The sequence below is a fragment of the Grammomys surdaster genome, unplaced genomic scaffold, assembly GCF_004785775.1.
Source record: "Grammomys surdaster isolate TR1022 unplaced genomic scaffold, NIH_TR_1.0 129, whole genome shotgun sequence".
Classification (NCBI taxonomy): Eukaryota; Metazoa; Chordata; class Mammalia; order Rodentia; family Muridae; genus Grammomys; species Grammomys surdaster.
In genome coordinates, this window is record NW_021604587.1 from 19,041,678 (window position 1) to 19,063,948 (window position 22,271).

At 39.0% G+C, this 22,271-nt stretch overlaps 1 protein-coding gene across 1 annotated transcript in view; it reads right to left on the reverse strand.

The window, feature by feature from the left end:
* Positions 1-373: 373 nt before the first annotated feature.
* Positions 374-22,271, reverse strand: part of Zc3h6 (zinc finger CCCH-type containing 6) — a 52,064-nt gene continuing 30,166 nt past the window's right edge. Inside the window, exons 5-12 of the mRNA XM_028757001.1 lie at positions 18,891-19,027; positions 9,690-9,806; positions 9,025-9,136; positions 7,506-7,615; positions 5,984-6,237; positions 3,876-4,378; positions 3,317-3,550; positions 374-2,821 (exon numbers count right to left, since the gene is read on the reverse strand). Coding sequence (XP_028612834.1) covers positions 1,350-2,821; positions 3,317-3,550; positions 3,876-4,378; positions 5,984-6,237; positions 7,506-7,615; positions 9,025-9,136; positions 9,690-9,806; positions 18,891-19,027 — 2,939 coding nt within the window. The 3' untranslated portion in view covers positions 374-1,349. The remainder of the gene's footprint in view (positions 2,822-3,316; positions 3,551-3,875; positions 4,379-5,983; positions 6,238-7,505; positions 7,616-9,024; positions 9,137-9,689; positions 9,807-18,890; positions 19,028-22,271) is intronic.

Sequence of the window (22,271 nt, forward strand, 5' to 3'; positions counted from 1 at the left end):
AGTATCTTTGACCCTACCCTGTTATCCAAAGCCATTTTAAACAACAAATAGAAACAAAACCATTTATTGTGAACTGTGAACATTAATTCTGTGACAGTGCTCGCTAACCAAGGCCTAGCCACAAATTCTCCTTTTCAATGATTTACTGGAACCATCCCACCAAACACTGAAAAACACCAGCAGTTCAAGAGACTGTACCAGTGTAACACCGAGTTTGAGTGACATCATAAAACACAGGTGCCGTTACCTATGCACTGCAATGAATACAAAAGAATGCACACAAGTTACTTTTCATAAAATACTAATCAGAGTTCTAAACTATGGGGACAATAAATAATTAAAACACAGGCAATCCCTGTTATAGAACCAGTCGTGTGAGATCTAAAATGTTGTTTATTAGAACCATATACAATGGAATATTGTCTTTGTTGTTTTGTTTTTGCTATGCAAGAAAAAATATAGAATCTTGACATTTAAAACATTATCAGCATAATTATTACTACAGGCTCCCTTTGAAAATTCTGTTAAAAATTGCCACAAACATGATGAGCACAATTATTGCAGTTACATCATTTGAAAGAGATAAAAATTAAGCTTCTAAAGACAAAACACTGAAATACATAAACATCACAATGTGATACAGCAATAAACTCTTAACTATTTAATATGAAAACTTAACTTTTAAAAGTTCTGTTAGAGAACCTGGAAATTTTTTACTATAGCAAAACATTTATTTATATTCCTTCAGCTTCTATGATACAGTGTACAATAAAATACTTTTAAAAGATACAACATTCAAGTGCTTCATGTACACCAACAGTATTGCCAATGCTAATAAAGTGATACCCTTAAACATGAGCTGAGCTAATCATGGTTTTAAATGTTTTCACCTTCCATTTTACGTAGCAGTTGATGTTACACACTAACCAGTTTTGTGCTGACAGAAAGGATCCTAGTTAAAATACTGATTCTCAAAAGTATGTGTATCATATTGCTTGAAACTAAACAACCATATAAAAGTGGTAATTGTTAACCTAAACAATGATTAAGAAAGACAACTGGCATATACTCAGGCTGAGTGTTGAGTTCATGATGGTTCACTTTTAACAATAAAAATACTTTTACTAAAGCTAACATGATATGTGTTTCTATTCTACAGTCTCTTAAAGTTATAAAAATATTATATAAAATACCACAGACTTTAGAGGATATAAGTTCATGTGGTTCTGATACTAGCAGCTGAAAAATGTTTATAATTTAAAAAATAAATAAACTATAGAGGTAAACAAGTTACAAAACAGCAGAGAACTGTGATAAGTCAGCGTGAGAATAGCTTAATTACACAACAGCTAACAAAACGGTGATGCGGTTGGATCAAACGTCTTAAAAACCTCCTTCAGAGATTTGTCATCTGTTTCTTCACTAGGATCATCATCTGGGGTTGGGCTTGCCTCGCCTGGCTCTCTTGCCTGCCTTGGATCACTGTATGGAGGTCTAATTAAGCCTGTTAAGGCCTGAATAGGAAGACTGTGCACAGCAGGGACTTGAACCTTATCAGCACTCCTGAGAATATCTGCCTGCGTGTCAACTGGCCCATCAACAGGGACTTCAATGTCTGCAGTAGTGTTCTGTGGTTCCATCACTTCTCCAGGGGAAGGTTGGTTTTTATCACTATTTTTTAGGCCACTTTTCTGGTTCTCTGTATTTTCTCCTGAAGAAATGGTTGATAGCTCTGTTGCAGACAACGAGTCCTTATTCCTAGGATCATACAAACTAATGCCACTAAGAACTGAACTTGAAGTTCCTGGTGGGAGGTCATCTGCAGAGATTTTGGGGGCATACAGAGGAAGAGTCACAGAAGCAACATTAATAGGTGCTGCTGTTGAGGGCTGTGACAAAGCAGGGTTCCATCTGGCTAAGGGCAGGGCACTCCTTGATGAATGTGAGTCCTTTATAGCCACTTGATGAGACTCTGTATTGGGCAGTCTATGAAGCCTAGGATCAAAATTCTTTTGCAGCCTAGGGTCTCCTAGTTTACCTCCTGAACTGATTAAATCTCCAGACTGCTCTAAGCAGCTCTCTCTGTGTGTTAGACTCACTTTGGCTTTGGCTGCTGATGTTGGATCAAGGGACAGGGCACCCTGATGATCACTCTTTGTATTCCATAATCTATTGAGCCTCTGGTCAGCTATAAGTGGAGGCAGAGGTAAATTGATTGAAGACACTGGATCAGGTTTAGGTAAAGGTACTGGAAGTAAGTCTTCTGGAGCCCACACAATGTGTTTTGCAAAGTTGGGTTTGTTTAGAATAATGTCCATTTTAATATGACTGAATTGTCTTAACTGTGACCTTGGATCCTGGAGGACTACGCCAGGTAAAGAATCCAGAGGTATTAAAAAGGCCTTTTCTCTCAGTTCCCTTTCTGTGTCTTCATCATCATCATATCTTCTTTTGGGTTTGTGATTTGCACTAGCATTTGTATGACGTAAATCAAACTTTGCTCCACTACCTGAAGAGCTCCCAGGAGCACGTCCATTCCCTCTTAATTTCCTGGGATCCCACACAAGTCTAAGATCCACTGGGATAGACTCATGTGACTTTCTATTATCTTGCCTTGGGACAGTCCGAAGTCTTGGGTCAACCACTTGATTTCCTTTCCTTTTCTCTTTAGCAAGTCTTGGATCAGTAGGAATGCTGAGCTCTGTGGGAAGGTGTTGCTGATTTCTCAGAGTTCCTGCTTGTTTCTGTAATGTTCTCAGTATTGACTTGACACCACTTCCTTCTTCCTCTTCACTACTGGAATACCAGTTAACTGTATCATCTACATAGAGACAGAAGCTATGGTTAAAAACAAAGCATTCATATCTGACCTTTATTAAGATTACACACACATACTATTTCTGAACTTAGTATAGTCACTAAGAGGAATCCCGTCTACTTGGCAACATGCACTCCCACCCTTGAACAATAGTACCAATTTTCCACTTCTAGTAACAGTAAATGTCAAACATTTCAAGTGTATTCTCAGTGTTTAGTATGAAACATAAAAGAACTAATCTTTCACCAATTGGTTTTTAGGTACATACACAGTTAAGGTAAATTATACTGTTCATGTAAAGTTTTAGGGAGACTACTCTATTTACTGTTTTATTATGTTTATGTATAAACATAACGTTTGCCACCATTATTTGAAGCCTGTAACTGCAGCCAGAAATCACTCTAAGGGGAGGGCTACAAGGTCTACCAGACATGGACGGAGCAGAGGGACTCATTGTTCACGTTTTAACTGATTTCAAAAGGTACAGAGCTATTAAACCTTCTTCCTTGCTTGATGCTCTATGAGGCTGGGCGACAGCTGGTTCTTCATCTTCTGGGTATCTCTGAGTCAAAGGGTTGAAAAGAGCTCTCTGCACTGCAGGAGGGAGCCCTGAAGCAGGCAGAGGGCAGTGACTTGTCATACTACTGCTGGAATCGGGCCCACTCCCGAGGTGTGAGGAGTCATGAGCAATGGGAGGCTGATGCTGTGCAAATTCTTCATGCCACATCTCATCTACAGACACAACAGAAGAGACATTGTGAGCTCAATGCCACCAAAGTATAAGACACAGAATTGCCAAATCACCACATTGGACTCCTATGTTGTTGAATAATTAAATATTTTTTAACTTAAATTCTATTGTTTTAAATTTTGTTTTTAAATATTATTGAAAAATTTATTGCTTCAAAAGTTAGCTAAAGTTTTGTTTCTATAGTTTTGAAGAAACTGAAAACATTTCAAGGTTTCATCAATTTTACTTAATTTAAAAATGCATGCTTTTAAGAAGAAAAAAGTCTTAGCATTTTAAGAAATGAGTTGCTTCCATCAGTAATCTTACCAGCAGAGTTATCAGGTGGTTGAAAATTATGTGCAGCATGCTGTGGATAGTAATTATCGTAAAATTCGGCTGAGCCTTGCATGGACTCAGTGTCAGCATTGAGTTGAACCTCACTAGGCATTTGTTGGTACAATGAAGCTGGAGAGCTGTGACTCTCTCGAGGGACTTTCATCACATGTCCTGGAAAGCCTGGGGAATGGTAAGCTCCACCCATACTTGGTAGTGTATCCAGCTGAACAAGCCCTCCAGTTTGACTATGAGGACCTACAATTTCAGATGAACTGGGTAGCAAAGACGGGTTCTCTTGCGTTGGTGGACCAGGAGGTCCTACACATGGGTGGTGTCCAGGGGAGCCTGGTTGCCTCACAGGACTATCACATCCTTGAGGAACATTAGATTCTGGACCTGGACTTGACTCAGAACTGTACATATGCTGTGGACAGTGACTGCTTTCCTCAAACTCTGGTCCTGGTGATGAGGTACTGTTGTAAAATGCTGGTGGTCTACAGATACAAAACAAATGAACAAAAAAACAGCATTTTTCAGTTCAAAATGAAGACACAAAAACATTATATTCATAGATACTATCTATGTATGATATTTTATGTTCATTTAGAAACCTGTGTATTTAAGAAATTATTCCATGTCATTGGCAGGTAGAAAAACATGTGTCTCCTGCTTTCATTTCAGATACGGTTTTTTTACTAGCTGTTTGGGAAAAAAAACTACAAAGATAAATAAAAGTCACGTTGAATCTCAGCACTAGGAGTCTCTATTTTTCTGGGTAGACACTGACTTCTCTACAACCAAATTAAAATCCTGCTATCTAAACATACAACTCTAGTCACGATTTCCAATACTGCTGGCATACAGAAGACTTCCTTATTTAGTATATCTAATAGTTTTGTCAGTTCATTTTTGGTTTTATTGAGAGAAACTGCCCAGTGGTTGAGTCTCCCACTACATCTGTAATGATGTATTTTCATCTTTCTCTTAGTTCACTGATTAGAATATGATATGTAATATTAGCAAGATGGTGGTTATTTCTGTTCTCTTAAAAATTTGCTACAGTCTCAGTATATAGCCTAGAGTGGCCTTAAACTCACAATCTTCCTATTTTTGCCTCCTATCCTAGTTTGCTTTCTACTGCTGTAATAAACACTGCAACCAAAAGCAACCTGGGGAGGAAAAGGTTTACTGTATCTTATACTCATTTCATCATGAAGGAAAGGAAGCTGGACAGAAACTCAAGGCAGGACCTGAAATGGAGACCATGGAAGAACACTGCCTACTACTGCTTTGCCCCATAGCTTCCTCTGCCTGCTTCCTCTGCATAGCTCAAGGTTCACCTGCCCACGGGCACCATCACCCTCAGCGGGATGGGTCCTCCCACATCACTCATTAATCAAGAAAATGTTCCTCCAATCTTGCCTACAGGCCAATCTAATGGAGGCCTTTTCTCTAAGGTTTCCTGTTCCCAGATGACTCTAGCCTGTGTCAAGTTGACCAACAACTAACAAGCACACCTCATAGCTCCCATGTTCTGACATTACAAGTACATTTACTACCACAGCTGGTTTTCTTCTTAACTTTAACTGAAATACTCTTACTGGACCACATTAGTTGCGGGGTGCCTTCCTGAGCATTCAGTATTAGAAGAAGACCTGGGTATACAAGCACTAAAGGATGGAATCAAGGCTGGAATGGCCTAGTTAGAAACTTTAAATTGGATGCAGCTCAGCCTGAGGGGTTCCTCTAATACTTTAGGAAACACCCTCAGAAAGAACCATGTGCTGGAGACAGTATCAGCCATTTGAAAACGCAAGCTCAAAACCAGGAGGAAAGAATGTCAAATCTATTGCCCTGGCAATGCCCCTGGAGTTACTATATGACAAAGTGTCTAAAGTTGTGCAAAAATTCTGCAAAGAAAATCACTGGGACAGGAAAGAAGGATAAGGGCAAAGAGAAAAGATACGGAGCAACCTTACACCAGGCAGGCAGCTGCTGCTCTGCCTATTTTTAACCATGTAAGTGACTTGGAATACTCCCTGGTATCTTAATGCTGATATTTAGGGGAAAAAGGGCTGCCATTTTGATGCTTAACTTACGTTTTCCCAATTTTATGTGCTAAATCCACAGTAGGTTTTACAACTATTTCAAAAAGAGATGGAATTTTCTTTGTTTCATCAGAAAGATCTGTCTTAAAATTGTCTTCAGGATCAGAAAAGGGAAAATGCTCTGATGGGGTCGGGAGAAGCCCGACACCCGGGGGTGGCTTGGGGAGAGGAGTTATGCCGCGCTTTCTGAGTTCTTCTAGTTCTCTTTCATCTTCATTTACAAGTTCTTCATCAGCATTCAGCACCTAACAATTGTAAAGGTTAGTGCTTCAGAATGAGCTTTCTTCGTCACAGTTAAAACTAAAGACCTCAGCATGATACGTTTGTTAAAAAGAAAAAAATTAACACTAAAGTTTAAATGAATCAGAAATAAGTAACTCTTTTCAATATACAGAATGAATTTCAGAATGGTTTTATAGCAACCAAACATAGGCTATAGTTTAGTCTAGAACTCTTTTTGGTTTTGATACACATCACAGACACAGAGTCTCTGTGTCTGCCTCTCCTCTCTCTCCTCTCTCTCCTCTCCTCTGTCTCTGTCTCTCTCTCTCTCTGTCTCTCTCTCTCTCTCTCTCTCTCTCTCACACACACACACACACACACACACACACACACACACACACACACACAATAAAGCACCTAGCAGCCTAGCTCCTTTACCTGCATGTATTACATATACACACCCATCTCCAAATAAGAAACTTGCAACTTCAGAAACCCCTAGGATTCCCATCTGCTTGGCCACATACACTCTCACCTCTGAACAATAATATAGATTTCGCCACTCCTAGTAAGAATCAAATTTAGACAGCTTTTATTATTCAAGTGTATTCTCAATGTTTAATATGAAATATAGAAGAGGTGACCCTGTATCAACTGGTTTTAGGTACATGCAAATCAAAGCAAACTGTATTTTAAATAAACTTTTAGGAAAAATTTCTGTTTACCATCTTATTTATGCTTATGCATAATTGGTATATATATGATTGAAATCTGATGTATTATGGGAAGAGATATAAGCAATAAAAAAGCTATTATATGAACTATAGCAAAATATAGAGCTAAGGGCTAGACCAATGTCCAGTAGTTAAGGACACTGGCAACTCTTCCAAAGGACCCATCATGCACATGGCAGCTCACAAACATCTGTAACTCTACTGCAGGGGATCTGACATACTTTTTCGGCCCTCCAAGGACACATGTATGAGCCCTTATTTTCAATCTTTGGATAAAAATCCTAAGAACCTAAAAAAACCTGACTCTTTGTAGCAGTTGGAATATTGGTCAAAGTAAAAATTTTGTTTAGTGTCAGAATAAAACAGATTCTGATCAGATAAAAATATTTTCAAATTCCTAGATCAATAATTCTATTTTACAATAAACTATATTATAGGACAAAACCTACAAGAGTTCAATTTTAGCAAATTAATAAAATACTCTTTATAAGGTATGATTTAAGTAAAATATGAGAAAAGAGCTAACAAACAATCAATGGTATAAAAACACTACTTACTTTGTCCAAAAGTTTCTTTGTTTCTTTAGTCAGGTCATCATGGGAAAACTTACACTTGTCTCCTTGGTAGCACTTTGCTCCACTATGATAGAACTTGCAAGGAAATTCACATAAACAAAACTATTAAGGAACAAATCAAGCAAAATCAAGGATAATGGTGTGTGTATGGATCTGTGTGCACATCTGCCTGTGCATGTGGCAGTCAGAGGTCAACACTGAGTGTCTTCCTATATCATTTTCAACCTTAATTTTTGAGACAGAGTTTATCACAGAACCTGGAGCTCATCACTCAGCTACACTGGCTGGCCAGTGACCTCTAGGGATTTATTTGTCTCTGTCCATTCCCTAGCACTAGGGTTAAACACACATGACACTGCACCCAACTTGTACATGGGTGCTGGAGATCTGAATTCAGCTTCCTCATGCTCGCACAGCAAACACTTTACTGAGTCACCATCCTAGTCTCAAGGTATAATCCTATAAGGCCAAGGAATTCAAGCCAGCCTTAGGCAATACGGTAAATATAAAGCTAGTCAGGGCTACACAGTGGAAACTCTGTCTCAAAAACAAAACATAAAACAACCAACCAAAACATACAGTAAAAGCATATAATAAAAATAATGAGACTGAATGAAATACAATATCATTTTTTTACATGTGACATAAAACCCTAAGAACAGAACAGAAACTTTAAAAACCAGGTACTAAATTCTGCTTTTAAAAGAATTATATCAAATTTGAAAACAATGTATTTGTATTTTACTGGCTAAAATATATTTTAACAAAAAAATGAGATATACTGCCAGATATCTAGATATCTAAATATCATAGAGACTCTTTTAGGGGACAAACAGCACAACAGATAACAGGCCACTGTGACCTCCCCATCAAGAAAATCCAAGTGTGTCTCTCTTATCACAGCCTTGTTAGCAAACGAGGTTTTTGAGAATCTGCTGGCTGTTATCCTGGTATGGCTTTAATTATATCCCTCTTAATGAATGACATAAAGCACCTTTCCATTGGATTTTTAATCAGTTAATTCTCTTTCTGCAAATCGTCTTTCTCTCCTGCTCCCAATCTTCTTAATCTTTAGGAAATTCCTACAGCAATGGCATTTCTTTTTTCTAAGTTATATAAATAAATATTTTCCATATTTAAATAGTTTCTTTAGTTTGTAGGTTTTTGTTATAAAAAATTTAAACTTGCATGTAGTCAAATTTGTAGTCCTTTCCTTTATTGTTTCCGTTTTTTAACCACAAGAAGGTTTTCCATTCTCTTGGGTTATAAAGAACTGTATTCCTGTATTCCTGGGCACTTTGCCCATCTTAAGCACAGACAGTGTCAAGACTAGATTTATATATGTGTGTGTGTGTGTGTGTGTGTGTGTGTGTGTGTGTGTGTAACTTTTAATTTAAAACCAAGCTAGGATCTCTAGATTGTTTTTATAAACTTTTTAAAAAAAACCCACAATGATAAAATATCAGTATATTGGTTAATACACAATTTGTATAAAGGATATTATGCATGTAAATGCAGTTCTCTCCTTTGGTACAATATCCCTGTAAATAATATTTACAGACCTCCTTTTTCTTCTCCAATTCTGCATCATGATTAAACTTACAATGATCTCCCTGTTTAAACAAACAAACAAAAAATGCAGAAAGAATTTAGTTCTGCTCTCTCCATGTGTTCCTTCTGGTCATTACCTTTAATTTTAGATACTGATGCAGATAATCCCTCTGACATCTTCCCCAAGCATGCATGTAGACTTGGGATTCTGCCAGTATCCCACCAGTACCCACCATTTTTAGCTGTAGCATGGGAATTTATTTAACCTCTTGATGTCATGTCTAGCAACATCTCATTAGTAGGCCAGCTATAAAGACTAAACTACCATGCGTCAGCTAGTCCATGAAGATATATGTTGCACCGTCAGAAGTCATAAAACTGTATCTGTCACAAATATTAACATATCTGTTAAGTAATATCTGTTTTCTACCAATTGTAGCCGTTGCAGAATACTATTAAATGAGCTTGTATATATAGTGACGAGGTACATTTTAAAAACCTAGCATTATTGCAACTATGAGCAATGAAAGAAAAAAACACTCCCCAAAGGACTAAATTCTGAAGATTACTTTGAAAGTTAGAATGATCTATCATACCCTTTAAGTTAACATTTACCTTAATACATCTCCCTTCCAGGAAGTATTTACAGATCTGTTTTCCTTTGTGTTCCACTGTGTGCTGGTTAATAAACTCCTGGGACATAACTTTCCACTTTTTCCCTGGTTTTCTGTACTGCAACAAAAAATTCACTTCAATGTAAGATATAAAATATCAATAGGTATTAAGACATAGTTACATAGATCTGGAAAGCGGTATAAATTGGCTATTAATAGTAATCGAGACTAGACATACTGACGCTACACACTTAACTGGGGATATATCTTCTGGTAGTCTTGTTTATTATTACTGCTGGCTGCAAGGGAGCTTTTTTTCTTTTGATTATACTTTAAAAATAAAATTATAAAAGGCTTTAAATTTCATAATAGAACTTAGTTTGGCAAAGGCACTATAAAACATAGGCTCTCATGTATTGTTGACAGACAGGTCATAAGCTTTAAAACACGCACCCTGACACCAGGGCTGCAGCTCAACGTGTCAAAGCCTACCTACTGGTGCACAAGGTCCAAGGGATCAACCTGCAACATCACAAAAATAAACAGCTATTTCACTGTGAAACACTGAAGTTTGACTTTTCAGAATTAATCTAAGAACAGGGAAGCATACACAAAAATTTATTTACAATAATTACTGCAAATCACTTAAAATAGAAAACTCTGAACATATACAAAACTTAGGAAACCAATAAACAATGCTATGATGCATTAAGGCAATAGAATATTACACAGACATAATAAAATCATGTTACAGAAAAATAACCTTAGGATACAAGAAATGCTCATAGTACTTCATGGAACAAAAACCTCTACCAATTTACAGTAATAAGTAAAGGCAAAGGTAATGACTAAAATTATTTAGCTTCCCATTTCAGTGCATGCAGTACGATTTATTTTGTGTGCCTCACCCTTTAAAGGACCCTATGCCCTTCAGTGTTGGTCGCCTCTTGAAATTGTGGGAACAAGAGAGAATATAAAAAGCCAGCAAGCGCCGGGCGGTGGTGGCGCACGCCTTTAATCCCAGCACTTGGGAGGCAGAGGCAGGCGGATTTCTGAGTTCGAGGCCAGCCTGGTCTACCAAGTGAGTTCCAGGACAGCCAGAACTACACAGAGAAACCCTGTCTTGAAAAACCAAAAAAAAAAAATAAAAAAAATAAAAAAAATAAAAAGCCAGCAGAGGCCAATGAGAGAAGGGAGGTAAGATTCAGGGGTAGTAAAGAGGAAGTTCAGGAGACAGAAGAGTAGGATCAGAGAGCAGAATGACAAAAGAAGACAGCTGGTGACAACTGAGACAGCAGAAGATGAGCCAAGCCAGAGAAAATAGTTAGGAGACAGTTTGGAGAAGAACCCAGGAAGAAAACACACAAAGCAGTACAAAGAGAAAAAAATAAGCCAGAAAAGCTACAAGCACATGTTTCTGGATGGTGGGGATGAGAGGTTTTTGTACATTGTGGTGTCTATGCACTTTCTTAGGAGAAGAAAGAATAGAAATCACAAGTTACCGTCAAATTTAAAAGGTAAGAGAAAGAAGGGTAGGTGGAGGAGGAGGAGGTAGAAGAACAAAAGAAGGAAGAAGGAAGAAAGAAGAGGGAAGAAGGAAGAAGAGAAAGGGGAGGAGAGGAAGAAGAGGGAGAGGGGGGAGACAAGGCAGAGGGGGCGTAGGGGGTAGAGGAAGAGGAGGGGGAGGAGGGAGAGGAGGAAGGTGAGGAAGGGGGGAGGAAGAAGGAGGAAGAGGAGGAATTTCACAGCACTACTTGTTTCAATAGTTTCCACTTCCTATTCAACTTTCACCCTAAGTGTAAGATGAAATAAGGAGGCAGAATATATCATTGAAGCAGGCTAAATGTAATTATTTAATTCATAAATTTTACAAAAAATGTTTTTCAAGCATGAACTATGCCTTGAACATGATATTAATCTAGTGGCTCGCATTTTTTTTCACCCCAAGTGGCATAATCCTATTTAAAATTGTATATATAATTATATATAAAATATAATTCATGTGATTTATGTAAATAAAAAACAGCATGATTCCTTGTAGCTTATTCAAGCATCTTTACTGAGATTTGACCCTTCACCCCTCCCCACTCCCTCTTGCATTCTTTCTTTCTTTTTTCTTTTTCTTTTCTTTTTTTTTGTTTTGTTTTTGTTTTTGTTTTTTTTTTGTTTGTTTGTTTTTTCGAGACAGGGTTTCTCTGTGAAGTCCTGGCTGTCCTGGAACTCACTCGGTAGACCAGGCTGGCCTCGAACTCTCGAACTCAGAAATCCGCCTGCCTCTGCCTCCCAAGTGCTGGGATTAAAGGCGTGCACCACCACCGCCCGGCTCTTGCATTCTTTCTAATTTGATTAGTTTACCCTTGTCTTAGCCAGAGTTTCTATTCCTGCACAAACATCACCAACAAGAAGTAAGTTGGGGAGGAAAGGATTTACCCAGCTGACATCTCCACATTGGTCTTTATCACCAAAGAAGTCATTACAGGAACTCCCACAGGGCAGGAAGCAGGAGCTGATGCAGAGGCCATGGAGGGGTGCTACTTACTGGATTCTTCCCCTGGCTTGCTCACGTTGCTTTTTTATAGAACCCAAGACCACCAGCCCAGGGATGGCACCACCCACAATGGGCCCTCCCCACTTGATCACTAATTGAGAAAATGCCTTACAGCTGGATTCATGGAGGCATTTCCTCAAGGGAGGCTCCTTTCTCTGTGATAACTTCAGCTCATGTCAAGTTGACACAAAACCAGCCAGTACAATTGACCCCTTGTCAACTTGACACACAAACACATCACTATTAAGCCTCAACCCTTACTTTCTTATTCATCCCCAAATCTAAATAACTTTAAAAGTCCCACAGTCTTTACATATTAAAATTTCAATCCCTTTAAAATATCCAATACCTTTTAAAATTCAAAGTCTTTTTTTTAACCAATAATGGCCTTCTGTGGCCTCTCACAATGCCAAGCCTCAGCTGCTCTTCATGACCCCTTCATGCCTTCAATACCAGTACCACCTAGGTGACTCTTACACATTACCACACATTTTTTTTTATTGGATATTTTATTTACATTTCATATGTTGTCCCCTTACCCCATCCCCCACCCACCCAGGAACCCCCTATCCCCTTACCCCTCCTCCTTCTTCTCTGTGGATGTAACCCCTACCTACCCCCCACTCCCACTTTCCCACCCTCAAAATTCCCACCCCCTGGGGCGTCCAGGCTTCATGAGGTCAAGGATCTCATCTTCCACCTATGCCCAGCAGGGCCCTCCACTCTTACATATTCAGCTGTAGCCCTGGATCCCTCCCTAAGTGCTCTCAGGCTGGTGGTTTAGACCCTGGGAGCTGTACCACACATTCTTAACTGTGGGCTCCACTAATACACTTTCTTACTTCAAGAGGGAAAAATATCAGAGCACAATCACAATCAAAAGCAAGATCAAACTCTAACTGTCCAATGTCTGGGATCCACTCACAATCTTCTAGGCTCCTCCAAGAGAGTGGGTCACTTCTCCAGCTCTGCCCTTTGTAGCATAGACCTTGTCTTCTAGGCTCCAGCTGCCTGTACTCCACTGCTGCTGCTGTTCTTGGTGGTCATCTCATGCTACTGGCATCTCCAGTAGACTGCTGTCTTCCACTGTAACTAGGCTTCACCAATAGCCTCTCATAGGCTCTCTTCATAGTGCCAAGCCTTAACTTCTTTGCATGACCCCTTCAGTCCTGGGCCATCAACTCCAACTGAGGCTGCACCTTCACCAATGGTCTTTCATGGCCTCTCACAGTGTCAAACCTCAGCTGCTCTTCATGACCCCTTCATGCCTTCAAAACCAGTACCACCTGGGTGACTCTTACACATTACCAAGTACAGCTGCACCATGAGGTACAACCTTGGCTATCTCTGGAACACAGCTTCTTTACGCTCTCAGAAAACACTTCCCAGAAGATTTCACCTCAATGATACTGGTCTCTTCTTAATCACTAATTTCTCCAGCTAAGCAGCATCAATAGTCCCAGTAATGCAAAGGTTTCGATTCAGTAGTTCTGGTATCTCGTTAATCACAGCTGATTCTTCAGCCCCAGGTAACCAAAACTAGAATCTTCACAATCAAAACTGCAAAATAGCCCTGATAAGAGTTTTAATCTTCCCTCTGAAATTTCACAAGCCAGGTCTCCATCATTAGCACTGTTCTCAACATTATCTTCCAAGCTCCTATAGAACATCCCAGAGAGCTCTTAACACCCAATTGCTCTTCTAGCCCAAATTTCCAAAGTCCCTCCACAGTTCTCTCCAAAACATGGTCAGGTTGTCACAGAAATACCCCACTATGCTGGTGGTACCGCCCTTTACTGTGGGCTCTTGCGTGCTCCTGGAATCATAAGAAACTCTCTGGGCTGGAGAGATGCTCAGTCAGTAAAGGGAATGAGGCACAAGCATTAGGATCTATGTTTGTGTCCCAGGACCTATGTAAAAAATCAGACATGGTGGTGTGTGCCTATAATTCTAATATTGGAGAGGTGGACATAGGCAGATTCTTGGGGCTCTCTGGCCAGCTAGCCAGCCTAATCAAGAGGTTCCAGGCCAAATAAGATACTCTGTCTCAAAGAAGGTGCACAACTCCTGAGAAACACTTCACATGCATACACATGTGTACCATACATGAATACACATGGACATACATGCTTGTATACACAAAGTTTCTCTCATTACAGCCAGTTAACTGACATAGTTGATAATATAGTTTAATCTTGATTTTCCTACTGAATAATAAACTTTTGGTTATAGCCTGTGTCCACAGACATTTAAAATGTTAGTTCATACAGGCATCTATCTTCAAGAGGCAACCTTATATACTTTCATCTTACAGATTAAAGTATAAAATAAACAGTAATTTGCTTGAAAGCCTTTCTTGATAACTAATTCTTTCTGGACATATTATATAAGCATCAGGAAGGGAGCTGAGTTACTTAGAAGGTAAGTAAGGTTACTTTACTTAAAAGCAGCACATTCTAGAAATCTATTGCCAGGCAGTGGTGGCACACGCCTTTAATCCCAGCACTTGGGAGGCAGAGGCAGGCAGATTTCTGAGTTTGAAGCCAGCCTGGTCTACAGAGTGAGTTCCAGGACAGCCAGGGCTACACAGAGAAACCCTGTCTCAAAAAACCAAAAAAAAAAAAAAAAAAAAAAAAGAAAAAGAAAAAAAAGAAAAAAGAAAGAAAAGAAATCTATTACAAATGTAGGAAAATGAACAAGTAGTAATATGAACGCTCTTATCATGGAACAGAAGCAGCTTGGTGCCATTAGCAGGTGAGGCGCGGAGGAGGGCTGAGAATGATGGATGACTGTTGGGAGCCGACTCCTAGCAGAAGGCGGCTATCATCTTTGCAGCCATCTCAGGCCATATACCCTGACAAGAGACTTGTTTTTCAACAGCCCACAACAGCTGAGCACATTCTGATAAACATCTTGTTTTTTCTCAAACATATCTCTTTTTTCAAACATATCTCGTTTTGTTGTTTTAGTGCCAACAGCTGCAAGGCGCACGTGGTAAAGTGTCTTCAGCTACATTCCCCTGCTTGTGCTTCTATACCCACAATTGCCTTTCAATAAATGGGACTTGATCAGACACCCTGTCTTGTCTCCATTCTTTGAGTCTCTTGCCCCTCCATCCCCTCTCTCTTACAGACCCTGTTGACTAACTCGCACGGGCAGATGACAAAGGAAGAGGCCCAATCTCCTCACAACTTTTCAAACAAAATGTTGACTGACATCTCTCAAGGCAAGGTGCCATTACTGAATCTTACAAACTAATCTGGGCATAAACTTTAACAATTTTTCAGATTTATTTAATATATGTATGACTGTTTTACCTGTATGAATGTCTATAGGTCATGTGAGTGTCTGGAGCCCTTAGATATCAGAAAAGGGGTCAGATTCCATGGAATCTTTTGAATGGTTATGAGGCACGATGTGAGTGCTTGGAATTGTACCAAAGTCCCCTGCAAAACAAGTGTTCTTAAAAATCACTGAGCCATCTCTCCAGCCCCAACCTTCAATTTTTAAAACTTTATTATAAAAATTCTAAAGTAAAAAAATTACACACTGAAAGTATCCAGACTCAAATCTACATCTCAATAAACTTCTGAACCAGTGGTCTTCAACATGTGGGCCAGACCTCTTTGCAAACTTCTATCTCCAAAAATATTTACATTATGATTTATAACAGTAGCAATTTTACAGTTATGAAGTAACAAAAATAATGTTATGGTTGTGGGTCACCACAACATGAGGAACTGTATTACACAACTGCAGCATTATGGAGGTTGAGAACTGCTGTTCTAAACAGTTAGCATTAGCCCTTTGAAAGAGAAGTTGTGGAGCTTCGTATTGTATTTTACACCTTCACTATCAAATACATTTTATGCAGTTATCCACCATGTAAACTGAAAAGTCATTCCTATACTGTCCTTCCTTTTTCCCTAATATATGCCCTTTCTTATTCTCTTTTCTACATGTTCTACTGTACACACATGCATATTTTCATAGATGTAGATATTATTGGCTAAATTCCACATGACAGTGAGCACACAGTTTTTTTTCTAAGATTTTGTGGGATCGTTTCACATTGCATAGTCTACACCTTCTATTTTCCTGCAAATTTTGTGATTAAATTTTTTTAGAACTGGGGGCTGGAGAGATGGCTTAGTGGTTAAAAGCACTGATCACTCTTCCAGTGATCTTGAGTTCAATTCCCAGCAACTACATGGTGGCTAACAACCATCTGTAATGAGATCTGATGCCCTCTTCTGGTGTGTCTGAAGACAGCTACAGTGTACTCATATACATAAAATAAATCTTAAAAAAATTTTTTTTAGAACTGATTAGTATCAATTTTTATATATTCCAAATTTTTATTACCCGTTCATCTGTTGATAGGCAACTAGGCTGATTCCAATTCTTTGCTATAATGAATAAAACAGCAATAAGCATAGGGGTTCAAATATTTCTATGGAATTTTAATTTTTAGATCAAACTTGTGAATATACCCTTAAATAGTATTCTAAGTAGCACACAGGAAGAAATCTGTGCCTGTTATCTAAATAGCCACTGGAAAAGCAAGCATTTTCATTTCTTTTTAAAGGCGTGTTTATTTTTATTTTATGTGTATTGAGTATTTTGGCTACAATATGTATGTATGTATATGATGTTTGTGCCTGGTGCCTGAAGAGGCCAGAAGAGGATGTCAGAGCCCCTAGAACTGAAGCTATAGGTGGTTGTGAGCTGCCATGTAGGTGCTGGAATTGAATCTGGGTCCTGGGCAATGGTAGTAGTACTTTTAACTGCTAAGGTATCTCTCCATCTCAAAACCAAACTTTTTAAAAGTACAGGATGTAGTTTACTCAAGCTTGCTGCTTTTCAGTCCACTCTGGAGCCTATGAGATAGCCTGGTGACAGAGGCTACTGTACCAAACCCCAGGCCCTCTGGAATCCAGATGATGGAAAGGAAGACCCAACTTCTACAAGTTGTCTTCTGTTCTCCATGTGTGCTGTCGCCATGAGCACAAAATATATAAAATGTAATGAGAACATTTACGAATCCACCCTTCCCTCCATTTGACTGAATCAAAGCTAGAACCATAACAGAATACAGGAGCTAGATAACTCCCAAGGCCGAGCTGCTGAAGGGCACGAATTCAGAGCTCAGCTCAATTTAACAGATGTTTGTTGAGTAACTGTTAGATGAAAAGTATTTACATTCATCTTTCTCATCATTTATATGCCCTTTCTCCTTTTTCAATGCTTCTACCTCTCATAAGTTAACTTACACTACCTTCCTTCTGGCCCACTGAGCCATCACCCTGTTAATACTATCTGCACTGAGGAAAATGTCCCAGGACAGTAAAGGAGGAATATGGAATATGGTTTTACTTAGACATGCATCAATTTTATCTTGAGGTATTTCACATACACTCATTTAGTTTCTAAATCTCTTAAATGTACCTATAATACTAATACCATGTCATATTGAAAAAATTCTTTTGAGAGAATTTTATTTATATTCATTTGATCTTAGCTGAAAAATATTTCATTTATTAAGATAACAGCATTACACATATGCTCAACTATGTTCATAGCAGCCTTATTTATAATAGCCAGGAGCTGGAAAGAACCCAGATGTCCTTCAACTGAGGAATGGATTAAAAAAATGTGGTATATTTACACAATGGAGTATTACTCAGGTATTAAAAACAATGAATTCGAGAGGTTCCTAGGTAAATGGATGGAACTAGAAATTATCATCCTGAGTGAGGTAAGCCAATCACAAAAGAACACACATGGTATTCACTCACTGATTATTGGATATTAGCCTAGAACCTTGAAATGCCCAAGATGCAACTCACAGGCCACATGAAGCCCATAAAGAAGGAAGACCAAGTGAGGGTGATTTGGTCCTTCTTAGAAGGAGCAACAAAATACTCAAGGGAGCAAATATGGAGACAAAGTGAGGGACAGAAACTGAAGGAGGGGCCGTCTCAAGACCACTCCACCTGAGTATCTATCCCATGTGCAATCACCAAAGGTAGATGCTGATGTGGAAGACAGGAAGTGCATGCTGATAAGAGCCTGATATGGATATCTCCTCAGAGGCCTTCAAGAGTCAGACATATTCAGAGGCAGATGCTCACAACTAGCCATTGAACTGATCATGGGGTTCTCAATAGAGGAGTTAGAGTGAAGACTGAAGGAGCTGAAAGGATTTGCGGCACCATGAGGAGAGCAACAATACCAACCAACCACAGCTCCCAGGGTCTAAACCACCAGCCTGGGAGCACTTAGGGGGGGATCCAGGGCTTCAGCTGAATATGTAAAAGTGGAGGGCCCTGCTGGGCATAGGTGGAAGAAGAGAACCTTGACCTCATGAAGGCTGGATGCCCCAGGGGGTGGGAATTTTGAGGGTGGGGAGGTGGGAGTGGGGGGGGGGTGTAGATAGAGGTTACATCCACAGAGAAGAAGGAGGAGGGGCGAGGGGATTGGGGGTTCCGAGGGGGTGGTGGGGGATGGGGTAAGGGGACAACATAGGAAATGTAAATAAATCATCCAATAAAAAAAAAAAGATAACAGCATTACAATCACAATGCTTTCTTTGCAATCAAATGATTTAAAATGAAAAAGGTCTTTTCTTCCTTATACATAAGTTCTCAGTACCTCTTGAAAGTCATCCATTCCTGAAAAGACATGAGGCCCTTTAATGACTCGTGCCCCACAGTGCTCTTTTCTTCTGGTTTTCTTCGGCAAAAGATGTCCATGACTAACGTCAAAACTTTTAAACGGATATTCAGTACCTAAAAAAGTTAAAATGTACTTCAAATATTATAGGAAAGCAAGTGTAACTAACACCTATTAGTGTACAAGTACCAATACATTTTTTGAAGGTTTTATTTCCTCTTACACTTACAGTCTACCATTAGAAAAGATCAGAACAGGAACTCAAAGCAGGACTATGGGTGTGGGGAGAAACTGAAGCAGAGACCATGGGAGAATACTGATTAAGGCGTGCTTTCTCTGGATTGCCTAGCTACATTTTTTTAAAAGAGGAAGATGAAGAGGAGAAGAAAATTGTTTTTCTTTTTTAAAGATTTATTTATTGTATATATGTAAGTACACTGTAGCTGTCTTCAGACACACCAGAAGAGGGCACTGGACCCCATTACAGATGGTTGTGAGCCACCACGTGGTTGCTGGGAATTGAACTCAGGACTTCAGGAAGAGCAGTCAATGCTCTTAACCACTGAGCCAGCCACTAATACATTTGTTTTGTTTTTTTTTTAATGTAACTTTAATTTTTTTCAAAGCTTACTTTTAATGATGGTTTGTTTTGTTTTGTTTTGTTGTTGTTTTTTTGAGACAGAGTTTCTCTGTGTAGCTCTGGCTGTCCTGGAACTCACTCTGTAGACCAGGCTGGCCTCGAACTCAAAAATCCACCTGCCTCAATACATTTGTTTTTTAAAACAGTCTATAGTGAATAATCCTTCTTTCCCAGAAGAGCCAGTTGGAAAGTTAACCCATCTCTATCTTTTGAGTCCTGCTTCCTGCTCAGAAGATGGAAGTATCTGCTACACAGGACACAAGACTTAAAAGCATCCATGCCTAGAGAACCCACTCTTGTCTGTCTCCTCACCCTCTTGGGATAAGATGATTAACAAGCTCTGTTTTTAAGAAAACTAACCATTATATTCATATTGCGAGAAACATATAGATATCAGTGGTATCTTTTTTATCTGTAGCAAGGCAGACTTCTAACAATTTCCATATATACACAGATCTTCACTGGTTGTTTGTTTTTGAAAATGTTATTTTAAAGTGTCTTTCTAGCATCACAGAAGTTGATCCTAGCACTTCAGAGGCTGAGGTAGGAGGAACACAAGTTTTAGACTACACAGTAGGCTACACAGTGAGATGCTATACCCTCAAAGTATCTAAAAGGGTGTGCTCCAGGGATACAGCTTCGTAATAGAGTGCTTGCCTGCCATACATGAGATCTTTGGTTCAATCTCTAGCACTACAAAAAATAAAGCATCTGAAAAGATGTCCAATTTAAAAAACTTAAGAGGCTGAGGCAAGAGGACAACCATGAGTTCCAGAGTAGCTAGGGTTACACAACTAGACCCTGTCTCAAAACATCACAAACAGGATAATAAATTACAATACAACATAATTTTTATATTTTATCAGTTATACAGAACTCATAAGCTTTTCAATAATGACCTATGATATGAATAATAAATATGTGAAAAGTTTCACTTAGAAGAAATCAAAGAGGGCTAGAAAAATGGCTCAGCAGTTAAGAGCATACACTGCTCCTGTAGAAGGCCTGAATACAGTTCCCAATACCCATGTTAGGTAACTCACAGACATCCTTAACTCCAGCTCTAGGGGATCTTATACCCTCTTCTGAGCTCAGTGGGCACCTGAACTCATATGCACATATCCATATGAAGATACACACACACATAAAATAACAAATCTAAAAATGAAGAAATAGCAAAAAAAGGACATACTAATTTTTAGCTCAAAAATGTAAGAATTGGTGCTGATAGGAATTTAGAGAATGCTGCACTTTTATATATACAGTTATAAATATTGGTATGTCATTTTTTCAGATGGTATATGGCTAAAAATGTGTGTAACTATGTCTTTAAATTGTGGAAATTTGCTTTTCATAATTAATTCTGTTCATTTGTCTTTGTTTTAAGGCAAAATATCATCATGTAGCCCAGGCTGCCCTAGAACTCCTAGTGATCTTCTCTTCTATGTTTTCCAAGTGCTGGGATTACAAGCATTTTAACCCACCACACTGGTTAACAATTCATTCGTTTTGTTTTGTTTTGTTGTTTTGAGATTGGGTCTCTATGTAGTCCTTGTTTGTTCTGGAGCTCACCACATAGTCCAGGCTGGCACTCAATTCACAGATATTCTCTTGCCTTTGCCTCCCTGCTGCTGAGATTAAAGGTGTGTATGACCACCCCCCTTTAAACCCTATTCTTTTTTTTAAATTTGATTTATTCATTTTATTGTTTGAGTGTTTTGCCTATATATATGCATATGCACTGCATTGATTGTGTGGTGCCCTCAAAGGTCAGACGTAGGCACTGGATCCCCTGGAACTGAAGTTACAGACAGTTGTAAGCTGCCATGTGGGAGCTGGGAATGGGACCTGGGACCTCTGTAGAAGCAGGTAGTACTCTTAACCACCGAGTCATCTCTCCAGCCCCCACAATTCATTCTTAAGTAAAACTACCATTGACAAGATACTTTCTGAGATATGTATAAATACAGTTTTTTCAGTATCAATCACAAAATTTGGGAGAAAATGGATGAAAAATAACTCTCAAACAGTTACCATCCTACCACAGCAGTCTAATGATCTGCTTAAATTGTGGTATAGCAACTAATTGGGCACATCTACTAATTTAATAGAATGTGGGTGTCAAAAGTTACTTATTAAGTCAGGAATAACTGGGATATTAATCATAGCTAAGAAGAAAAGTAAGTTATAAAAATATGTATAATTTTTTTAAAGATTTTTTTTATTTATTTTATGAGTACATTGTAGCTGTCTTTGGACACACCAGAAGAGGGCATCCAATCTCTTTTTTTTATGAATCGTTGTGAGCCACCATGTGGTTGCTGGGATTTGAACTCAGGACCTCTGGAAGAGCAGTCAGTGCTCTTAACCGATGAGCCATCTCTCCAGCCCAATTTTGCTGTTTTTAAAAAATAATGATGAGGGCTGTAAAGATGCTTCAGTGGTTAAGAGAGCACTTGCTGTTTTTCCAGAGGACTCAGGTTCAATTTCTAGTATTCACAAGGTAGCTGACAACCTTCTGTGAAATCCAGTTCCAGGAGGGCCAATACCCTCTTTTGGCCTCCAGGGGCACTATACACATTTGGTGCATGCAGGCAAAACACATAAGCTAAATATAAATACTGTAAAATATGATTGGAGTATGGTGGTGTATGTCTTTAATCCCAGTATTCAGGAGGCAGAGGCAGGCAGATGTTTGAGTTCAAGGCCAGCCTGGTATA